The sequence below is a fragment of the Dermacentor silvarum genome, chromosome 5 (assembly GCF_013339745.2).
Source record: "Dermacentor silvarum isolate Dsil-2018 chromosome 5, BIME_Dsil_1.4, whole genome shotgun sequence".
Taxonomy (NCBI): Eukaryota; Metazoa; Arthropoda; class Arachnida; order Ixodida; family Ixodidae; genus Dermacentor; species Dermacentor silvarum.
The window spans coordinates 612,307-634,033 of NC_051158.1; the positions used below are offsets into that span (position 1 = coordinate 612,307).

The window sequence follows — 21,727 nt, forward strand, 5'->3', positions numbered from 1 at the left end:
TTCAAAAAATGCGTTGCCTCTTCAAGTAACAACCTCACCTGCAGTTCCCATCGCCTCAAACGCTGATGCAGGGTGGCGGAAAACTACCAAACGTCTCTCTACAAATGAATGGTCCCTGCTTCCAAGTACACGACCTATAGAGGAGCAGCAGCATGTGTTGCATCCAGTACAGCAAGCTGCTCTGTCGGATGAGGTCGGCATACAGATCAGCAGGTGGTATCTCTACTGCGATCCTTAATGAATGCCATTCGCGTGTTGCTTAACATGCAGACAACGTCACCCTGGAGTGCACTGCAAGTACTCGAAAAAATAGACACAGTAAGTCCGGTGCTGGTAGCCTTTGAGTAAACCATGGCTCAGCAACATCTTTTCGGGGAGGTCCGAAAAGACACAATTTTCCTGGGAACTCCGATCGCGCATCGCCGATTTCTGACGGTTCGTCTGCGTCAAGTTTCCCATCATCATCATCATCTGCGAGCCGAACTTATCGAACTCAATCAGGCTATCAGGTATGTATAATTTATCTCGCCAACTGTTGGTGAAAACAGGAAGGTTATGGTGCTTATTCGCCGTCACCTCACTAACATTCTTCAGCCTGGGTCACTTCATGAAGAAACTGTCACAAAAAAGCGCGTAATCCAAGCGCGCGCCGCGTGTCACGCAAGCCAGCGAAAGAACACGCCGGCCCTGCGGCAACTTCAAGAGAGGGGGAGAGCGCATACGCCTCAAACAGCAACGGGAACCACGGGCGCCTAGACGTCTAGAAGAGCATCGACGAAGCGACGTTAACCGGAGAGAGAGAGAGAGAGAGAGCACACGCATGCGCCGAGACACCTTCTCACCCGGCGAGTCGAAAGAGATAACTACAGCGTGAGCGTGCGCCAACGAGAGGAGTCATCACCCCCCCCCCCCCCCCCCCTCGACAACACTTCGACGGCAGCGGTCGAAGGTACGAGAAAAGAATAGAAGCTTCCCAGGCTTTAACCATGCTGCCGGATCACGACTCCGATAGGAATGTTCGAGAACACCTGTGGAAACTATATAACCACCGTGCGAGGATCGTTCAGGGGAGTTCAGTCCGCACCGGTGAAGTGATGTAACGTGAAGACCGAGCGTCTGCGGAAGAAGGGGATTCCCCGGCAAGCTAGTCGACGAGTTCACCGAGCGTCTGCATTTCCGGAAGAAGTTCCTTCTTCGAGATTTGCCCCGAGCTACGTCGAAATCGTGTGACTCCAGGACCAGCACAGTGAATACCATTGGACACTTAGTGTCCGTATTCATTTTCTACTTTACGTGTTGTACTCTTAGTGCTTGTCGTGAATTATTTTCTTGTGTTTGTTAATACCCATCTGAATTGTATTGTGTTGTGTCTAGCCTAAGTGTGCAAGTGTGTGTGTAACTGCCTTGTGGGAAGAATATATTTTGTTGTGTTTTGACAACTCTGGGCTCTGACTCGGTCTTTGGACAGCAACCGGCGTTCGCTGGCGCACCAGAGGGCCCATTCTTAATTGTCCTTGCTATCGTGGGATTATTTTCGGAAGCTGATAAATCGGCTTTGGAATTTGGTACGGCGTCTGCGCCTTGTTCACGGGGTCTGTGACAATAACCAATACGTATGCTTAAGAGTGAAGAAGACTTCCCGTCATTGTTGTGGGTGCCTACCTATCACCGTCAAGTAGATTTGATTCGAAAAGATTACGAGACATCCTGTCAACATCTCCTGATCTACGGATTATCATCGGGGACTTCAACGCTCATCATACACTCTGGGTAAGTATGAAAATCAACTCGAAAGCCAGAGAGAGAGTGATAAAACGTTATTGTGGCCATGATGTGGTCTGGAGGCGGCGGGGGTTGGGAGACACCCCCGCGCGTGTTGAGCCTCATCCTTGATCTCGTTTGGTACAGTGTTATCAAAAACAAGGACAGTGCTTGTCTTTTGAGGCCTCCCCTTCCTCAGACGGCGGCTAGCCCTTGCTTTCTGGAGGCGTCTTCTGCCATTCGGACGGCCCAGAGCTGCTTTTCTGGGTCAAAGTTGAGCAGCAAAGTCTCCTACTGCTCGGGCGTAGTTATGATGCGTGCAGTGTTAGTGCGGTGGGTGTTGGTGGGTGTAGCTTTCGGGCATGTCCAGATGATGTGATCGAGGTCAGCGCGGGCCTCGCAGGCTTTGCAGAGTGGGGAGTATGCATCGGGGTAAATGCGGTGGTATAGCACGGGGTTTGGGAAAGTTCGCGTCTGAAGTATTCGCCAAGTGGTCGATTGCGATTTATTCAGTGTTTTGTGTGCTGGGGGGTAGCATAACCGCTCTCTGCAGCAGTGAAGGAGGATTTCTCTGAATGTGACCATTCGGTCGCGCGCGTGACCGCGATGCAGAACAGAGGGCTCGTCAGGATCGGAAGATTCAGGAGACGGATGATGCGCCTGGTGTGCGAGAGCTCAGGCGGCATCATGGGCGGCTTCGTTTCCATCTAGACCCGAATGACCAGGGGCCCAGATGATCTGTACGTGGCGCTGCCTTGAGGCGGGAGTGCCGGAGAGTATTTTCTGTGCTTGGGGTGCTATGAGTACTCTTGTGTAGTTGTGAATGGCCGTTTTTGAATCGCTGATGATGTAGTGTGCATTGGTAGAGGCATAGGCCAAGGTGATGGCCGTTTCCTCTCCTTCTTCGGGTTGAGTGGTGAGTATTGATGCGGCCGCGGCGAGGCTCTACTGCGAGCCCGCGACTACGACGACCGCCATGACGTAAGCAGAGACCTACTATCATTCGCCTCTGACAGCGAACTCGTTGTTTTAAATAACGGCAGTCCTACATTTTTACGCAGCTCCCCGTACAGCAAGTGTCAGGACACGGCTTTCGCCTCAAGAAGTCTCTTCAGCCGTACTGGATGGTTTATGGACTTTGAAACGCATTTAGAGACTTTGAACGTAGATACCAACGCACGAAGTCAATAGACGATCTACGGACTGCTAGACACCTCTAAAATAAGATCCAGAGCTGGTTAGATAAGTTGGAATCATAACACTGGACTGCTTTATTTGAGTTGCTAGAACCTCTTTAGTCCCTATCGCACTTATGGAGGACGATGCGAGGACTGAGGCAACCAGCCGTACAGCGGTTTCTATTCAAGGATCTGGCCCTCTACCAACAGCGACCAGATATTGATTTCGCAAATGCGTTCTGCGCCAGATTATCCGGAAAACTCGCAGATTCCAACAGCTTATCACATTCTATCAGCTTCCTGACAACACGTGACCCCCACATGGATCTTCCATTTTCCATCCATGAACTTAAGGCGGCGCTAGCTCTGTGCAGACGTACATCATCATCAGGAGGGGACAGAATTCTTACAGAGCTCTGTGTCATCTGGGTGAGTGGGCGAGGAGAGTTCTTCTTGAAATGTATACGGAATACTGGCGAGCTGGCACACTCCCCACAAGCGGGATTACTTGGCGTGTAGTTCTATTGCTGAAGCCTGTCTCCGTTGGAGCTTTCATCGCATCGCCCGATTGCATTGGCTTGCTGTGTGGGCAAGGTGATGGAGAGAATGATCCTCGGATGCCTGGAGTGGTACTTCGAATACCACAACGTCTACCCGAATGTCGTGGTAGGCTTCCGACGTGGCCGCTCATCGATTGATAATGTCGTCGACCTGGTTACCTGCATTCAGCACCAAGAAGTCTGAGCCTTTCCACCCTGTGAAGAGGGAAGTACAATGAAGATCACCCTTTGGTGGGATTTGCTATGTTGGGGTAAAGCTATATTGGGGGGACTAGCTATGTTGAATTTGGCTACAAGATGGTAAACCATCCCCTTCGCTACGGTTGTTACTCCTTAATGAAAGCAAAACAATATTTCCCTCGTGAAGTGCTCAAATCCCTTTACTATGCGTTTTGCCATAGCCATATTAGTTACTGTTTGGAATCATGAGGCATGACTTACATGACGTACTTACAACCTTTATATTAACTACATAAAAGGGCTCTGAAAATAATTGGCACTTCAACCTACAGCAGTGATACATTTAATGATATTTTCCAAACACATGTGTTATCGATTAAGGCACTATGTAATCATAAGATCTCAATTTCAGCTAATAATATTTTGTGCACTAACTTTCATGTTCCTCGAAACGTCTTTTCTTTTCCAACTCGCAGTACTAGACATGCTTTGAAAGGTAACCTTAACTTATGAAAGTGTTACAATGCATACGGTGAAAGGGTAATTGAATTCAGTGGCACAAAAATCTTGAATATTTTACCCCTAGACATTAAAACCGCACGTAATTTCAAGCGGTGTAGCAAATTCTTTTTTCCTGACAACCGAAATCTCCAACTTACTTGCATCAATTAATTAGGAATATTTCTTATTGTTTCTTGTCTGTTATACGTCATGACATGTTCCGGAATTCTTTGCTGTTAAATTCTGCACCTGACCTGTCTGTTATATTTTGGCACTGGACCGAAAACTAGCCTTCGCTGGATATCGGTCCAGATATCTGTATAATCATGCTTACGAGAAAAATAATAAAGCACTTGCACTTACAAAAAAGTGTTCAGGCCCAGGAGCTCCGGATTTGTCTAGGTATTCCTCGAAGCATGCGTCAACAGAGGTAGCTACTGTAATCAGAAGAAAACACCTCATCAAGACCAACATTGCTGCTTAAGCATTAAGAGTGCACATAAGACACCTTGGCCGGACTCCTTACCACAATGTATTATCTCTGCCTGCGGAAACACCATGTGCCTCGTTCTGCCGAACGGTATCCGAACATCGTGAGGCTATACGATCTTGCTTCACGCCTGCCGCGAGACCTTCGACTCCTCCGTGGTGCTTCATTGAGATAATGGTCAACCTGACAATACTTGGCGTCCGGAAAAATGTAGATATGTCATCGCCTGCTCTTAAACAACTTACCTAACTCCTATTATATGAGAAGTATTGGAACTGCCTCCACATATACACATATGGCTCCGTCCTGCCCAACAGCTCTACCGCAGCTGTCATTCCAGCAAAAACCACCACTATCAAGTTCAAAACGTCTCACTTGACAACGTCGGCTGCAGCAAAACTCGAAGCGCTTCGAGTGGCACTGCCAAATAACAGAAAAAATGGTCCGTGAACGTGAGCACGATCCGCATGAACAATTGGCAATTGAAATAACAGAGGCCATCACCATCTGACTGAGTAAATACGTGAAATTATTTTTCAGTGGCTACCCAGTCACTGTGGTATCATCAGCGATGAACGTGCTGATCAAGCTGCTTGTTCAGCTCATGCCGAGGACAACCACCTATGGATCCCGCTGTCTGGGACAGATGCTGCAAGGATGCTCCGCCTACTTGCAGGCCAATGCACTACATGAGATTGGAATGAACCACATTTTATGCACGTCACACGCCCGTTTAGGCGCTCTGTATGCAACCTTAAGCGTCCGACTTGCATCAAAACTTCTCTGCGGTTACGCGACCTTTTTGTGTAGGCTATGATTGGGCGTCGCGTTTATCAATAACTACGCGTTCCACATAGGAATGGCTGTCACCACAGCATGTGGCGATTGCGGTCACGTGGAAACAATTCGGCATATTGTTTGCCAGTGCGCAGAGTACAGTATGCAGAGAGAGTCGCTTTTCGTAGTGCTGAACCAGTTGGACGACCAGTCTCTGTCAGAACAAAGAATTTTGAAACATCGACGCTACTTACCATCGCATAAGGAGGCCCTGCAGAGCTATTGCGCTTCTTGAGATCGACCGGCCTGGATGAACGCATGTGATTGGAACGTTTTTTCTGTTACATGTTCCTGTTTTTTTGTTATTATTTTATCACTCTATCACTGCCCTATTTCCAACCCCTATATCCGTCTCTCCAATGCAGGGTAGCAAACCAGAAACTCGCTGCTGGTTAACCTCCCTGCCCTTCCTCTCTCGCTCTCTCTCACTCGCTTAGGGCATGCGGCTGGGCAGGCACGAATCCAAAGTGGCCGTACCAGCCTGAACTTATGAGAATAACTGAAAACTTGGCGCTGCAGGTATTGTCGGAAGCTCTCAGGAGGCCGCCCACGTAGTTCGGTAGATCCGAGAAGCCCTCTTGCTCTTTCAACAATTTTAACTGTTCAGTGAGTGCCCTTCTATTACAACTATGTCCCACCCAGCATCATAAGGAGTCTCGGAATCTTGGATCCGCCGCGCTGGTGCGGGCCGCGAGAAGTTTGCCGTGAAAGTTCGCTCCATGTGGGCCGGGATTCAGTACTTCTAGCCTAGTATGCGTGTCATGTCATGTACCGTCACGTAAAATGTGGTTGCAGTTTTATTTTCGTCGTTTTTGTAGCGAGAGCTACATTGGCCGTATTCTATCCGTTTCGTTGTGGCCGGTGGCCGCTCCGCGAGCTCAGCCGTTGCCTAGCAACCGCCACAGCTGGCAGCGCCACTCGACGCGCCACCTGGCATGACGTCCGAGGAGGAGCCGGTGAAATCGCGTTGCAACAACAGAGGAGGAGCCGGCGTTACATCGTATATATAAAAGGGACGGCTCGGTGGAATTTGTCGGCAGATATGAAAAGTGGGTCGGAGACACTGAAAGAAGCCGGGCTTCGTCGTCGGAACGAAACCAAGAGGAGCCAGTGAGCCGAGGAGACGCAGGAAGAACGAGCCGCACACCTCGAGAATCGTCGTAAGTACGAAGCGGCCAGGCGAGTGGATTCAGATGAGGATAGCATCCTAAACGTGTTCAAGTCGCTGGACAACAACCCCCTATCCTCCCGCCTCACCGACCATCGGGCCGTCTTCATGGCAATTGAAAAACAACAAGAAGTTTCAAAATAAATGCGTTACACTTTGAAAATATCTAGTGTTTAATGTAACCATAACTTAACGAGAGGTAACAACCAAACCTAAACACTCAGACGTACGAAGCTAAATGATAAAGATGTAACCATAGAGAGAACCAAGCTAAACAACAAGATTAACCGTACTTCTCACTACGCACACCTATGCATAACTGCGTTAAACCACAGCCAATTTTTCATGAATGTAGTTCGGTTTTCATGATGAGTTCGACTGCTTTTCTTGCGCCCTTTTCCTCATCGCGTGGCATGACAACCAATTGTGATGAAAGACCCGTAATTTTGTTACATAACATGCGTTGAGTCTATCATCATTATCGTCATCGTCTACTGTAAACAAAGACGAAGTCGGGGCGGACCAAAAAGTATTAAACAAAAGTGAAAGTTTATATTTCATTAAGCATAAATTCTTCTTTGCAGAAGAGAGAAGGCCATCCAAGGGTATGCTTTTCTTGCAACTCGATTTTCATTATCCTGGATAAAACTGTTTTACTGGTGTCCCTGGTTTGTCATCTCCGATATTCGAGAGAGTTTCGTATTCATAGGTATAGATAAATATAAAACAGACAATGAATCATTTTGTCATGATTTCATTGAGTTAGAAAAAGTAAAATCTCGCTTACGCAAGGACACCAATAAAGTTTGGCGCTTGGTGTCCAACCTCGCACTTTATAAAGAGAGCGCGTGCGTGATTTTTTATGTAGCTTTTAATTAGCACGTCTCGGTTACAATAATGCATAGTACATAATATGAATGCATTGTGCGATGTCTCTGCGACGGCATGATTGGTGACGAAGGTGGTACATGATATATATTTGCAGCGGGCCCTTCGCACTGACTGTCGAGAAATTTACATAGACACATACATGGCCTCTTAGGAAATGATGCACGCACATAAATAGATTGGTTAAAAATGGTTAAGTTAATTCCTAGGTAGCACAGCATCCAGCACAATAGCCCGCGTGCCAGTACACAATCCGAATCCAGCGTGCATAGCAAAACTCCGCAGGCGTTGTCCTGCGCACGTCCTTTTATTGCGACAGCAATTATATGGACAATTCAAGCGGATTCCTGCAGTCTGCGTCGTCGTCGCCGCGTCGTCGTCGTCGCTGTGAGGTTCCGTATAAAGTCCAAGGGCGATAAAATCGTCGCCGCATGCCGTATGCTGTATGTGGGAGTGAAAACGCGCGAGGGACGCGGGCTTTCACGGAGAGCGAACGCACGGTGGAGCGCAAACGCGACCGTCGCGTGAAAGGCCGTGGGGGATGGGATGGTGGGAGGGAAGGAGGGTGACGTTGCGCTGCGGCGCCAATGGCGCAAGGGGAACTGGCAACTCAATCTCGCACACGAAAGGAGGAAAGCGGGAAGACAGCGTGGGAGGGAGGGGGAGGCGGCTTCTACTCTGCCCGCAACTGCGTACTTGTACTTTGCCGGGCTGCGGCGGTCACCCGCACTGTATCTTGAAAGCGATCTGCAGACGGCTTATACCATTGTATTGGTTGTGCGTTCGCCGCTCAGTTTCCGTTGAAGCGATAGACCGCCCGAAGATTCGCTCGCTGCTGCTGCTGCGCTTGCTCACGCCAGCGTTTTGACAGCAGTTGTCTGCGGTCGTCGAGTAGGATGTTTTCATGTTTGCTTGTGCGCGCTGACACCATGCTTGTTAATTCAGTTAGTAAGCGAATGTGTCCAAGTTTATACAGCCGATAAAACTACTATCCTTACCGCATATCACTGCTCAGATGCTTCTTGTCGGAAGCTCTTTTGAAAAAATGCATCACACTTCTACTTTTCTACGTCGTCCAGCAAGGAACTTAAATGTCTGCTTCGTGTCGACTCTATTAAGGCGGTAGACATTCACACCAAAGCCTCCACTCTCCATTGCTTCATGACTTCGGGAACTATAGGTACCACTGAACTTGCATATTGTTCACGCCAATCTCAGCTTTGCCGCCATCAATCTTTCTTCAGTCACATCCCTTAAAGTTAGCAACGCTTTTCATCTTATAGGTGGGCCTGGTCAAGGCTTTCGTTCATCGTCTCAATGTACGGTCTTCAATTTAACCTGTGGCATCGAAAATACACTGACGTCCTCTTGCACCGAGACCTCAAGTTTCAGAAGAGCTCCACCGTCTTGAGAATTGCATGTTATCGAAAAAATTAACGCGACAGAGTGGGTGTCTCTCATTTCTTGGTAAGAGTGGGTGTCTCTCATTTCTCTCATTACTTGGCCGCGCTAGCTTTTGCAACGCAAAGTTTGTCTTCCAACCAAGTGCTACAAATGTTCCACTCCACTCTGCCCGCTGTTGTATCCCCAGTAGGGCTGCAAAATTTGCGGAAAATACGAGTCTGCGAAAAACCTTGTTTTCTTACAGTTCTTTCAGGAAATTTCGGAAATTTTAAATGAAGCTCCAATAAAATATTTGATATTTATTGCATAGGCAATACAAAATATTTTCCTGAAGTACATGCAATAGTTACGCTGGAAATAGAAAAAAGAAATGAACACCTTGCTCACTGCTACGAAAGATCGCTAATCAGATGGCTGCGAAAAAAAGTCAATAAGTGTCCAAGTCGCTCTCGCGGGCCACACTCGCGGCTACTGGAACATTCAATTTTTTTCTACGTAGACGAGTTTTAGAACACATTTGCTTGTGAGTCAGTTTGTTGTTTGTTATGAACATTTCCAAACAAAAGCCCCTTTGGCTCACAACTGGCAGATCGCTAACGTATCGGCCGCAGTCTAGAACCTATAGGTGTCAGATGCTAATTAGTGCAAAAGCCATGTCACCAGGTTGACAGCTCCATGTGCTTCGCGGAGTCCCAGACACCAGTCTTCTAACAGAGGGTGTCCTGTATTGCGTTACGTCTGAAAGATACACTGCGTTTTGAAAATTAAAGGACAAGCACATAATAAAGACAATGGGGGTCATTGATGTTATTGTTGTTGCCTCAAAACGTGAAAGCCGTGCTGCCGTTTTCTTGTCATCATCATCATCTTCGCTTCTATAATTGTATGCTGCACTGCAGATAATGGCAAATATTACTGTACTATATGCAAATTGTAATGTTTTCTTTACATTCTGAAAACATACGGTGACAACCTCGTGATATCACTGCCACTCAGTGGAGCCCTCGACAACCATCCCATTTGCTCTCACCAGACCGCTACCTGCCCCCGCAACGCCGATCATACACTGGCCAAGACTGTTGCTGGTCTGCAAGCCCATATCCGGAAAACTGAAAGCTGCAGCCGATGGAGGTGCGGATGCTGTTCGTCGAACTGACGAAGATACTCCGCCGCCGACAAAGACGCGGAAAACACTACCTCGATGACATGTCAACGAGACGCCGTCATCCCGACGAAGCCTGGAAGCAAGGAATACGCCGATAAAAGAAAACCTGACGACACGACGTTTCAGCCGCAGGTCAACACGACGCAGCCGTGATCCGACACCACGACCTAACTGCAATGCAAGACAAAGAACCACCGACCTTGCCGTGCTTCTCGACTGCTACGCTGTCACCGCCTTAGTGGACACAGGAGCCGACTGCTCCGTCATGAGTGGACCCATCGACGCCCAGTTGAAGAAAGTAAATACTGCGTGAGAAGGCCCTCAAATTCGGACCGCTGGAGGACATCTAATAACGCCGACTGGAATCTGCATGGCAAGAATCACCGTTCCTGATTGGAACTACGCTGCCACCTTCGTTATCCTCCAATAGTGTTCGCGAGACGTCATCCTCGGAATGGACTTACTGAACCAACACGGCGCAATCGTCTACCTGAAGTCGAAGTCAATAACGATGTGCCAAGATCACGCGATACCGCCGAAGAGCTCTCATAGTCACCATGTCTTTAATGTACTTTAAGGTCAAGTGAGCATCCCGCCTCGCTCCAGCATTGTCATTTCTGTCGGCACCAAATCACCCGCAGACATAAAAGGCGCCATTGAGGGCGATCAACGTCTACTGCTTGACCACGAAATTTGCGTCGCAAGAGGGATCGTTAGACTGCACGGAGGAAAGGCGAAAGTGGTGCTGATCAACTTTAGCCAGGAGTTCAAGCACGTTAACAAGGGCAAGACGATCGCATACCTTGAGGAAATTCTGCAAACCAGCGATGCGTTTGTCATCTTGAATTCTGCCGCATCTACCTCGACAACCGTAGTTCCTGAACCAGTCTTCGACGTAAATCCAAGAAACAACAGCTCAAAAGTCTTCTCCAACGACACAAAGACTGCTTTTCGACGTCATCGGGGATTCGGCGAACGCCAGTCGCGAAGCATCGCGTAATAATCTAAGAATCCATTCGACCACTCCACCAGAGCCCTTATCGAGTATCGACGCTAGAACGAGAAGCCATAAGGCAGCAAGTCGACGAAATGCTGCGTGACGACATCATCCAGCCGTCGAAAAGCCCGTAGGCCTCTCCTGTGGTCTAAGTGAAGAAGGATTGAACTCGGCGCTTCTGGCGTCCATTATCGCAGCTCTAACAAAATAATGAAGGACGTATACCCCCTCCCACGGACAGACGACGCATTAGACAGACTCTGCAATGCTAAGTACTTTTCGTAGATGAATCTCAAGACTGGTTATAGGCAAATTGAAGTCGACGAAGTGGGTCGAAAGAAGACCGCATTTATCATGCCAGACACACAGCTGTGTGACATTAGAGTTCAAGGTGATGCCATTCGGACTTTGCTGTGCGTCTGCAATGTTCCAGCGGCTGATGGACACAGTCCTGGCATGACTGGTTTTAGAAGGGCGCAACAAGGAAGACGACAGACGAAAGAACACACGTACACAAGCGCCGACTCACAACTAAGGTTTATTACGTGTACGTGTGTTCTTTCGTCTGTCGTCTTCCTTGTTGCGCCCTTCTAAAACCATGCATCCGTACCAACTCGCCCAGTTGTCAGTGCTACTGGCATGACTGAAATGGCATACTTGTCTCGTCTACTTGGATGACGGTGTAGATTTTCCCAACAATTTCGAAGATCGCCTGTGGCGGCTTCTGACAGTACTAGAGGCGATCTAGTCATCTGGACTCACCTTGAATCCGGAAAAGTGCCGTTTCGATTACGAGGAACTCCTGTTCCTAGGTCACTTCAGCAGCAAGTCTGGAGTCCGTCCCAACCCACAGAAGACAGCTGCCATCACTAAGTTCCCGGGACCCGTCGACAAAAAGGTTGTGCCCAGATTCCTTGGCCTGTGTGCCTATTTCAAGCGCTTTGTAAGAGACTTTTCAAACATTGCAGAACCATTAACTCATCTTACAAAAGCTGACGTCGACATTAAATGGGTAACACGGCAAGATGACGCACTTGAGAGCTAAAACGATAGCTGCAGTCACCGGCGGTGCTTTCACACTTCGACGAAGACACCGAGACGAAAGTGCATACTGACGCAAGTAGCGTAGACCTTGGTGTTGTGCTAATTCAAAGGTATGATGCAGTTAAAAGCGTAATAGCTTAAGCTAGCCGCTCACTATCAAAAGCGGAAGCGAATTATTCTAGGACGGAGAAAGAGTGCCTTGCGATCATTTGGCCTACAGCGACATTTCGGCCTTTCATATACGGCAGGCACTTCAAAGTGGTGAGCGACCACCACGACTTGTGTTGGCTGGCAAAGTTAAAATATCCTTCTGCTCGCCTAGCACGATGGAGTCTCAGACCCCAGGAATTCGACATCACCGTGGTGTATAGGTCCGGGAGCAAGCATTCTGACGCCGACTGCCTGTCGCGCGCCCCTATTGACCCGCCCCCGCAGGGCGAACTGTACGATGACGCCTTCTTAGGAACAATAACTGCAGATGACTTCGCCGAACAGCAACGAGCGGACGTGGAGCTACGACGCTCTGTGGAGCTCTTAGAAGACAAGACCAACATTGTCCTTAGGGCATTTCGGCATGGAATGTCTTCGTTTTGCTTGTGCAAACGACGTCCTCGTAAAAAATAAACTTCTCGCCAGTCCGCGCAAACTACCTTGTGGTTGTGCCAACACCACTCCGGCCAGAAGCCTTGCACCCACTATTCGGCGATCAGACAGGCTGGCACCTTCGGTTTTCCCGTACGCTCGCAAGAGTACAAGAGAAGTACTATTGGCCGCGCCTGAACGCAGACGTCGCCCCCTACGTCAAGACATGCCGTGACTGATAGCGGCGCAAGACACCACTGACAAGGCCAGCGGGTTTACTACAGCCGATTGAGCCTCCTTGCCGACCGTTTAGCAGAACGGGATGGATTTTCATAGAAGTTCTAACACTCTCCTTATCAGTGCAGAAAACAACGACATCGTCAGCGTAAGCTAATAAACGCACTTCTCTTACGCAACGAGTAAATTCTACGTGAAGTGGTCTTGGCATTTAGGTTTTTAAACCACAACGTTTCTACTGAATATTTGGCTACTGTAACATGTAAGCGGATAAGCGCTGATTTAATAGACATTATGTTCCCAGAACCATTGTATCGATTATTGTACCATGAAGGCCAAGGGAAAGATGTACTAAAACGTGTGAAACGAATGATGGTTCCAGGGGAAGTGAAAACGTTCTTTTTTAAACTACATACTAATACCCTGCCTGTAAAAACATGGCTAGAAAAAAAGGGGGAGTATTTACCATGGGGTACTAACTGTTTACTTTGCAAGAAACCAGAATCTATAAAACATGTGTTCCTAGATTGTTGGAGTGCGGTCTTCTTCTGGGACATTATGCAAAGAACTATTAAAAAAGAATTACCGTTAACAACCCATGGGATTCCTTACTTAACTACAGGGCAAGACAGTATACCTTAGGACACGTTATTTCTCCTACGGCCTTCACAGCCTCTGGAGAAACCGCATGGCTGTAAGGAATTGTGACATTAATTCGAGAACAGTAAACTCTTACTTTACTGAAAATGTCAGTAAACTTCTTCGTGAGGTGTTTAAGAAATTAGGTTATGACGATGAACTTGATGGATGCGCTCTTGTCAAAATGAAAGTTTTGTAATGTCAACCGCAAGTTAAACATCAGCGGCGGGAAAGTGAATATTGTCAGCTGATGTAGTAGTTTGTATTATTGTGTTTGCCGAATGTCCGGAAATAAAGAAAAAAAAGTACCTGTATCACCTAGTGGTTACGACGCTCGCCATCGGGACCCTGAGTACCCGGGTTCGAATCCCGCCTTGGTACCAATGTTTATTTTGTTTTATTTCTTTCTTCATTGCTGCTGATGATAGTTTCTTGATACGAACCACAAATTACGACTGACTTAAACAGCTTCGCTGTTGAATATATGTCACGGCCGCGTTTCAAAGGGGATGCCAATAAATCATCAGCGTCGTATCGTGCCACTTCTCTTGAGAAGGGCACTGCAGTAGCGTCTGCACTTCGCATTGCAGTTGCATATTATTGCGTGGGAAAGGTGCGCGGCGGTAGCGCGACGCCGCAGGGGAGCATGACGTCATACCAGCTGTGGCGGCAGCGATAGTGCGGCGGTAGGTGTGATGGCGCGGCGCACCTTTTCAGTGCTACCGCAGCCTTTCCAGTACTAGCACAGATGACGTACACGAGTATAGGCCTAGCTACAATCAAGTTTAAACCTCGACATGGCGAAGTTCATCCTACCTGCAACCAAGAGACGCAATCAATCGGCTCTCGGCTCGTCGCTACCATGCCGGATGCTCTACCAGATGGTTTTGGCGTTAAAAAAACGCCGCAAACACCTGTCGCGTCCAGTAGTACGCAGTGCCCTTCTCTTATGCGGCATTTTTCATGCACTGGTTTTCATTATACTGCTAAAATGAAGCCTTTGAAATGATTTTCTGCAATGAGCAGACCAATGGTCGAAACCGCAGAGGAAATAGCTATCGCGTTAGCCATAGCACAAACACAAGCAGATATAATCATCAGTGATTCCGAGATGGCAATACGAAACTTCGCCAATGGTCGAATCTCCCCAGAGGCACTAGGACTGCTAAAATTAGGTAACAACTACGACAGAAGTGTCCATCTCATCTGGACACCCGCTCACACACTACCAGACGGTAGCAATGAGGTGGTGCACCGCATGGCTCGAGAGCTTACGGACCGAGCCTCGGTTGGGTCGAGTGGGAGTGAGAAGATCGAATGACCAAATTTCATGAAATTACACAACACCATAGACTGCAGAGGCGCAGATTCCCATCGCCTCACCCAAAATTAAACAAAAAACAGTCTGTCGAATGGCGGCAGTTACAAACCAGATCCTATCCGAGTCCAGCTATCATGCACATAATACACCCAGACTTATACACGACTGACAAGTGCAGACATTGCGACTCTACAGCCACCCTAGAGCATATCCTATGGGAATGTGCGGGTATAACACACGATAACAGTGATGCAGCCTCAAACAGCGACAGCCTCCGCGCGCGCTGGGAGTCTGCGTTGCTCAGCTAGGACCTGCAGCACCAACTCTGGGCCATACAGCGAGCCGAGGAAGCCGCCAAGGGCCAACAACCCTTGGCGGGGTCAAGGCCCACCCCACCAAATAGCAGGGCACTCAATAAAGTTATTTGAATGAATGAATGATGAATGAATGAATATGAATGAATGATAGCAGACCATGCAGGCAATGATTTGTAAGATCAGCTTGCATCTGCAGAAACTGTATTCACTATGGGCAAACTAGTATGTGCACACTGAAAATGCCTCATGCCGCTTTCTTACTTTCTAGGTGTCTGCCAAACACCCTTTTGTGTTCTGTCGGGAAGCAAACCACATGAGCGTCCGCTTATCCACCGAAAATTTTTTTAATGCCTCCCGCTTCCCACACCCCCACAACGCATGCGCGTCCCCTCCCTCTCTCTCTCCTCTCCAACGCTCCCCCCTTTCTCTCCTCTAGGAATCCTCTACGGAGCGGCGCCCGCTTGCCACACCCCCACAACGCCTGCGCGTCCTCGCCCTCTCTCTCTCCTCTCCTACGCTCCCCCTTTCTCTCCACCAGGAATCCTCTACGCAGCGGCGCCCGCGTGCCACACCCCCACAGCGCATGCGCGTCCCCTCCCTCTCTCTCTCCTCTCCTACGCTCCCCCTTTCTCTCTAGGAATCATCTACCGAGCGGCGCCCGCGTGCCACGCCCGCACAGCGCATGCGCATCCCCTCCCTCTTTCTCTCCTCTCCTACGCTCCCCCCTTTCCTCTAGGAATCCTCTACGGAGCAGCGCCCGCGTCCCACACCTCCACAACGCATGCGCGTCCCCTCCCTCTCTCTCTCCTCTGCTACGCTGCCCCCCTTTCTCTCCTCTAGGAATCCTGTACAGAGCGGCGCCCGCGTCCCACATCCCCACAACGCATGCGCGTCCCCTCCCCCTCTCTCTCCTCTCCTACGCTCCACCCGTTCTCTCCTCTAGGAATCTGGAGCGGCGCGCACGACAGGTGGTACGACAGCTGCATACTCTGCTGGGGCAACACCCTCTAGAAAAATATGAAGGCCTTAGCTCTCTTCGCGTGACGTCACACGATGGGGCGGATTGAAAAAAAAATGTCACAGTTTCGCCCTAAGGGCGAAGCAATGAATGCGATAGCAACACAGCAATGTCATACAAAGTAAGGTGAGCGGCTTTGGTAGCAATATGAATTGTAGTAAACATGAGCTGATTAAGTAAGCAGGTGTGTTGCGGCGTAAGTAGACCGACATGACGAGAGACTCGATGACCACGAGAAGGCGCGTGTGAAATGGTGGTGTTGATGAGAAGCGCTTCCCGTGGGCAGCGCGTGCGAAGGGACACATCTGTAGCGCTGCACTGCCGATCCGGGCAGCATTGCATGTGTAGCGTGCGTTGGAAAATGTGGCCCGACTATTACTAACTGAATGAACAAGCGTGGTGTGAGCGCGCACAAACAAACATGAATAGATCACACTGAATGACTGCAGACAACGACCGTCAAAACTCTGGCAGCAAGCGGATACGCCGCAGCGGCGAACGTACGTGCGGTCTATCGCTTCAACGGAAACTGAGTGCATAAAGGTCAGAGCCGTGTGGAGATAAGAGACGGTGCGAGCGAGAGACGATCGCGGTTGTTGGCAGCGTAGAAGTGCCCCCCCCCCCCCCCCGCTCCCTCCGGCGCTGGCTTACCGCTTCCTTGCTTGCGCGTGGGAGAGATAAGAGACTGTGCGGACGAGCGACGAGCGCGGTTGTTGGCAGAGAAGTTCCCCCCCCCCCCCCCCCCCCGCTCCTGCTCCTCCGGCGCTGGCTTTCCGCTTCCTTGCTTGCGCGTGAGAGAGATAAGAGACTGTGCGGACTAGCGACGAGCGCGGTTGTTGGCAGAGAAGTGCCCCCCCCCCCCCCCTGCTCCCTCCGGCGCTGGCTTTCCGCTTCCTTGCTTGCGCGTGGGAGATTGAGTGCGTTCGCTCTCCGTGATAGCGCGCGTCCCCGCACGCTTCCGCTGGGGCATACGGCGCGCGGCGAAGATTTTATCTATACGGAACCTCACGGCGACGGCGACGGCGACGCCGACGGCAGAAATCCGGTTGAAGTGTCCATATAATTGATCGCAATAAAAAAAGATATGGAACGCTGTTCAAGAGTGAGTGAGTGAGTAAACTTTTATTGTTCGTAAGGGGTGACACCGGAGCTCCGGTACCGCTCGTAGGCGTCCAGGGAGCCCGATGTCACCCCAAGGGGCAGGGGTTAGTAGACGAAGCGGCTTGCCGCTTCAGCTGCCAGACGGACAATGTTGGCCTGTGCCGCCGGGTCTTCGCTATGAAGCGCGGTCTCCCATGCTTGTTCATCCGTGAATAAATTATATCCCGGGGAGTAGCTGCACTCCCATAGGATATGCCTCAAGAGAGGTTGTCTCGCAGGTGCATTGCGCGGAAACATTTTTTTTCTGCAAGAACAAGCATGCATGTATTTAAAAAAGAATAGAACGCCAGAAAACTGTAGCAGCAAAACATTTATTTACGAAGCCCAGTTTCTTTTTGTGCTGGCTTTATATTAGAAGCAATGCATGCAGTTATTTGGCCTCGAGAGTTGTGGCTTTCCTTTTTTTGATTTATCGGCAGCGTCGAGAAGTTTGTCGTTCAGCTTCCTACAAAAGTTCTTTAGCAGAATGTTGGTGCTGCACCGCAGGATGTGTTTAAGCACTAATTCAACTGTGTGGCCATTCTCACACGTATCGAAGTCGGACTGCTCTTCACTAGCCAGCAATTGTAGCGTCATTTTCGTTACCACCTGGCGTTGTTCAGGCATCATAAGCAGTGCTGGCTCTGTAGCGAGCTGCATCTACTACAACGTAGCTATGAGCAACTGCGTTAAGTGCAAACATTGATGGATAAACTAAACCTCCTCGGTCCAGCTGCTTCACAAGACCATAATGTTCGTTTGTGGCAGAGACTGTGATCTTCTTGTCCACGGTCAACGAGTCCCTGCATTGCTCGCACTTCAACTTTTTAAGGGTCCCGTATACTGCATAACCTGCAACGTAGACGAGGACTGGGACGACGTCCTGCATCTTCGTAAGAGCCTGGCTGGTAACAACAACGTTGCTGCTGGGAAGCAATGCCTCGACTTGCTTTCGGACACATTCCCAGTGCTGGTCAGGGGAAACTGTAGGCAAGGTGCTCTGCAGGCGCAGCTTGTTTTCGACTTCATATATCTGCCTGATGGAGATGTGATATTGCGCACCTGCCAGCTGCCTATACTTTCCAAACCGATCTTCAAGGCAGTCTGTCTGAATCTTCCCAAAAAGGACATATGACATTCCAAGCTCTTCGAAGCTGTGCCTAGCGAGCTCAACAAGCGCATAGGTGGTGTGTTCGAGAGCAGCGTGAGTCTCCTTTGTCAGAGTACCGTTGTCAAAACCTTTGTTCTTCCACTCATCCAGCCACTTCAGAAACATGTGCAAGAAGTCAATTTTTGGATCGTTATCAATGGAAAGCACTGGTTGTTGGAAGTGATCTCTAAGCCTTTCTCCCTTCCATGGAGTTTTGACGTTTACAATTTTCCACCACTTGAGTATGATCTCGACGAATGTAGCCGTGGCCTCGAAAGAGAATAGGTTGTGCTTTGCTCCAAGAGCACGTAACGCCTCTGGTAAATAGTCATTGAAGATTTGTAAAGCAAGCTTTACGTCCTGCCTTTCAAGACTCGAAGGGTAGAGGGCTTTTCTTGACAGCCCATAGCCATATTTCAACAGCTGGTCACACTCTTTGCTGTGAAGGTCCCTGATTGTTGCACATGACGCTGTTTGCATTCGCTCTGATTCTGGTGTGTCTCCTTGGATCTCCGGGAAGTAGAAACAAATTTGGTCATTCTTCTGATTGATCCAGTTATTTCGTATGCATTTTAGAATGTGCACTGGGTCTATAACGAAGAACAGCGGCCTTGAAGGGTCTGATGGATGTTGGTACACAATTCTGTTACACGGAGGTGATTCGAAAAGTGACATCGCTTTTCTGTTCACAGAGTTGTTGTCGCTGACGACGCACATAACCCGGTACCCAATCTTTTCCAGCCCACAAATCACGTCTTTAAGCGTCTTTTGCAGGAACTCCGCCTCTACTCGGTGCACCGGCACGATGTGCGCAACTTCTTTGAATTTACACGTCACGCTGCGCACCATGAAAACGAGCGCACAGTTAGCAGCTTCATTTCTATTAATTGCAGCGCCGGTAATATTGCCTCCTTTGTAGTCAAAGTAAGGTTTTATATGTATTTCATCAACCATAACTGTGACAAAGCGCTGGTCATCTTTCAGGTCAGAAATTCTTGTTGTCATGTAGCTGAGGAATGTTTCACTCTGATGCTCTTGTTGAGGACTCATACCATAAGACGAGCACACTGATCTTATCGTCATAGGATGCAGCAAGGTGATGCTTCCATGGCTACGTATGAACGCGTATGCATGGGGCGATATAGTGAAAACAATACAGCAAAACATCATGAAATCAGCAGAGTAGCGCCTGCGCTGTTTTTTCGATAGGTGCAAGGTGACTTGCTCTTTCAGAAATTGAATACAGTTGGCGTCATCTTCTGCTTGGGACGTGCAAAGCTGATCAAGCAGTAAACAAACAGCCTCGCAAATTTCGGCGACTGAGTTGGACATCAGGTCACAGTCCCACTTCTGGATGCCTTCCAGGAGTTCCACCATACCCCTTTTACTGTTAGCGATTTCGGGAACGCAGAGATTTGCACCGAGCTTTTTTACGGCCGTTTTCATAACGTGTAGTGTCACGCTCAAATCTCCTTTCACGCAAACAGAGTATTTCAACCACGGTGCTTCATCGTTGACAATGTGAATGAGAAGAAGCTTTTCATTTCTTTCGATAACATACCAGAACTTCATCCCTTGGCTCCTTAAGTGGTTGGCAAGTTCGCTCACACTGTTGACTTTATCCTCCTCGCGTGCTCTGATAAATGCCTCGTTGGATTCAGCGATGGCTTTCTGAAGGGCTGCATTCTCTATTCCCGCGCGCTTGGAGTCAGGATCTTCCCCCTCTCGGTCTTTCTGGACAAGTAGCTCGAATGATTCGGGAACTTCGACGGTACAGCGTCTGGGCGAAGGCGCACATGAGATAGCGGCACTGTCATTACGCGGCCAGTTGCTTGATCTGTATGCGTCACGTCTCGAATAATGTCCTCGTCCATGAAATGAAGTTCACATACCTAGAAAAAAAAATACGCTCCAATCAGCAAACCGATGGCTACAGGTCACACAAACATGCGGCTCATGAGCCACTTACACATGTACGTTTATATTCTTTCAATTAACTAACACCTAAATAAAAAAACTTACCCTGGAATGTTCGGTGACCGTGAGGTTTTCCCGTGGCACAGCGCGAATCCAAGCGTCCCTTAGAGCTTGATCTCTCGGGAACTTGAAGACGTGCACCTTCGTGTCCCCCGTGTAGTTTCCGCGGCATCGAGGTACACAGCATTTGCACGGCATCGCGGCGGGATTCTTTTCACAGCGAGGAAAACACGTCCGACTGAACAGCGAAGAGATGTACGACTGTACATACGCGCCGGGGAATGAGTTTCTAGAGACGCGCGATCAACGCGCACCAGCGCGATCCGGACGCGCGGATGCGTCGTGTCGCGGCGACGGGCAAAACCGCAAAACGCGCTCGCCGCCTCATGCGTCCGCCCCATCTGCTGACGTAGCGCGAGTGGAAAGGGAAAAGAACTAAGGCCTTCATATTTTTCTAGAGGGTGTTGGCTGGGGGCGCCACGGCAGTTCCGCGGTATGAAAATGACGGAGCGCGCGCGCCTCATTCTCTCTCCTGTGCAGCACCGCGATGAGCGCTCGGGCCGCTACCGCAAAACCATCTCCCGCTCAAGCTAACCATCTCCCCGCTGCTTCGCATCCATACATGGTTCCCTTTAGCGGGAGATGGAGTAATTTTTTTTCACACTCCGGACTGTAGATCTCTAACACCTAATTGAATGTATTTCTGTTCCGTGCAGCATCGCCGTTGGTGTCACAATAAATGGCATAGTTCCGGCTGACATGAAAGACTTTGTCCGCTACAAGGACTACATCGGAGCGGTTACCTTTACTATTTCCGTGGGCATGAATGCATCTATTGTCAGCACCGAGGATGAAATATTTGTCTGCAAAATAATAAAGGCGGGTACTAGGTGCCTAATTCCCACCTTCCATAACATGAACCTGGATAACTTTGAAACGGTGAGTACCGCGGCTTTCCAGAGTAATTAGACACCTTTTGAGATTGCCTTTCCGATCATTTCTTTCGCTTCGTATTCGAAGTGCAGATGCACAATGTAGCATTGACACAGTTGTGCAAAAACCATCGATGATGATTTTTAACATCAGCGAATAGTCGAGCGCTTTTGTAAAGTTATTCACTTTCACAAAGCACTGAGGCGTTTGAACGCGCTTATTCGTTGAATATATAGGTAG

General features: G+C 49.1%; 1 protein-coding gene across 1 annotated transcript in view; it reads right to left on the reverse strand.

Annotated features, from left to right (window-relative positions):
* LOC119452699 (uncharacterized) overlaps positions 1–21,027 on the reverse strand; it is a 40,258-nt gene extending 19,231 nt beyond the window's left edge. The window contains 3 exon segments of the mRNA XM_049667122.1: positions 18,148–20,298; positions 20,301–20,469; positions 20,600–21,027. Coding sequence (XP_049523079.1) covers positions 18,148–20,298; positions 20,301–20,469; positions 20,600–20,752 — 2,473 coding nt within the window. The 5' untranslated portion in view covers positions 20,753–21,027.
* Between the last annotated feature and the right edge of the window lie 700 nt (positions 21,028–21,727).